The 1,544-nt window shown below is 36.0% G+C and overlaps 1 protein-coding gene across 1 annotated transcript; it reads right to left on the minus strand.

Moving 5' to 3' along the window:
- Window positions 1-33: 33 nt before the first annotated feature.
- Window positions 34-1,514, minus strand: LOC111383182. Its single transcript, XM_023007260.1, has 5 exons — window positions 1,457-1,514; window positions 1,183-1,415; window positions 957-1,119; window positions 647-848; window positions 34-505 (listed from the first exon to the last, which is right to left on the minus strand). The coding sequence occupies exons 1-5, from the start codon at window positions 1,512-1,514 to the stop codon at window positions 34-36; spliced, it is 1,128 nt and encodes a 375-aa protein (XP_022863028.1).
- Window positions 1,515-1,544: the final 30 nt, after the last annotated feature.

The following is a 1,544-nucleotide window of genomic DNA, read 5'->3' on the forward strand; positions in this document are numbered from 1 at the left end:
ACCCAAAATGCTAAAAAAATATACAATACAACCTTACTCTGAAATTGCAAGCTTAGACAACTGAATTCTACGAGGTTGCATATTTTGAAAACGTTGCAATATTGTCTCATTCTCAAGTTTCATAAAAAGATCTCTCTCCATGTAAACTACCAAATTGCCATTCAACATTTCATCTCCCATTTTGTTGCGCAGATCATTCTTGATTAGATTCATAGCAGAGAATACCCTTTCAACACTTGCAGTTGCCACTGGTAATATCAAAACTAATGTGATCAGCCTATAAACCAATGGAAAATTACAAGAACTTCCAGTTTCAACCAACTTCTGAGCTACACAAGATATGCTTTTGAGGTTGAAGAAAGCTTCATCCATTCTTACGAGCATAAGAAACTTGTCAAGTTGAGGTCTAAGTAATAAAAGCTCTTCACTACTGAAATCCATAGGATATAACTGAGCAAGTCGAACCAAATTACATACATCAAAAGCTGCAAATGAATCTCTTGGACTTAAACACGAAATGCAAGTAAAAAGTTCAGTAGTTGTTTCTCAAAAACGATCATTCAACTCTTGCAAGATTGAATCTATCACATAACAAAACAAATCAACATAAAAACAATGATAATAAGTCACCTGCTGACTTGCACACCTAGGTCGACCTTTTGATACTATAATATCATCCATATTGGGCACTGAAATATGTCTATCAACACAAAACTGAATTACCTTACTCAACAAAGTATCCCAACCATTGTCTCTCATGTTCTGCAATGCGTACTTACACAACTTCAATAATCTTATAGCATTCTGAATATCCTGATCCTTTTTCTGTAAGGCTTGTGAAAGGTCATCTGTAATTGCAAGAATTTCAAACATAAAATGGAGACTGAACACAAATTGAAAATCTTGCATAATGTCCATCTATCTGATGGCCATTGATTTTTGTTGTAAACTTATGCCGACTTCTGATATATTCTCCAGAACATCTATGATCGCATTAAGCATACTAATAAAGCGAGTAACTGTCTTTAGATGTGAGCCCCATCTAGTATCACCTAGACGTGCCAAACTCATTTCTTGAAACTGACCAGTTCCACCAGAAAGTTCCTCAATATTAAGCCTCTCCAGAATTTCAACATGATAACTTGTTCAAAGAGCATCTACACGTTTACATGACGCACCAACCAAATTCACAATAATAGCAAGCATGTTAAATAAATCACTAAGCATAACATATCTATGTGCCACAGAAACAACTGCCAACTGAAGCTGGTGAGCAAAGCAATGAATATACATAGTACATGGGTTCTCTCTTAAAATTAAAGCTTTTAAACCATTGAACTCACCTGACATATTGCTTGCTCCATCATAACCTTGACCTCTCAGACTAGATATGCTCAACCCATGTGTAGAACATCCTTGAGTGATTGGGCACAAGTATCAGCGATGTGGCAAATACCCAACAAACGCTCCTTCACTTGTCCACTTTTGTCAACAAATCTCAAAACAACTGCCATTTGTTCTTTTACAGAATTATCACGAGACTC

This window comes from Olea europaea, unplaced genomic scaffold (genome assembly GCF_002742605.1).
Source record: "Olea europaea var. sylvestris unplaced genomic scaffold, O_europaea_v1 scaffold26210, whole genome shotgun sequence".
NCBI lineage: Eukaryota > Viridiplantae > Streptophyta > Magnoliopsida > Lamiales > Oleaceae > Olea > Olea europaea.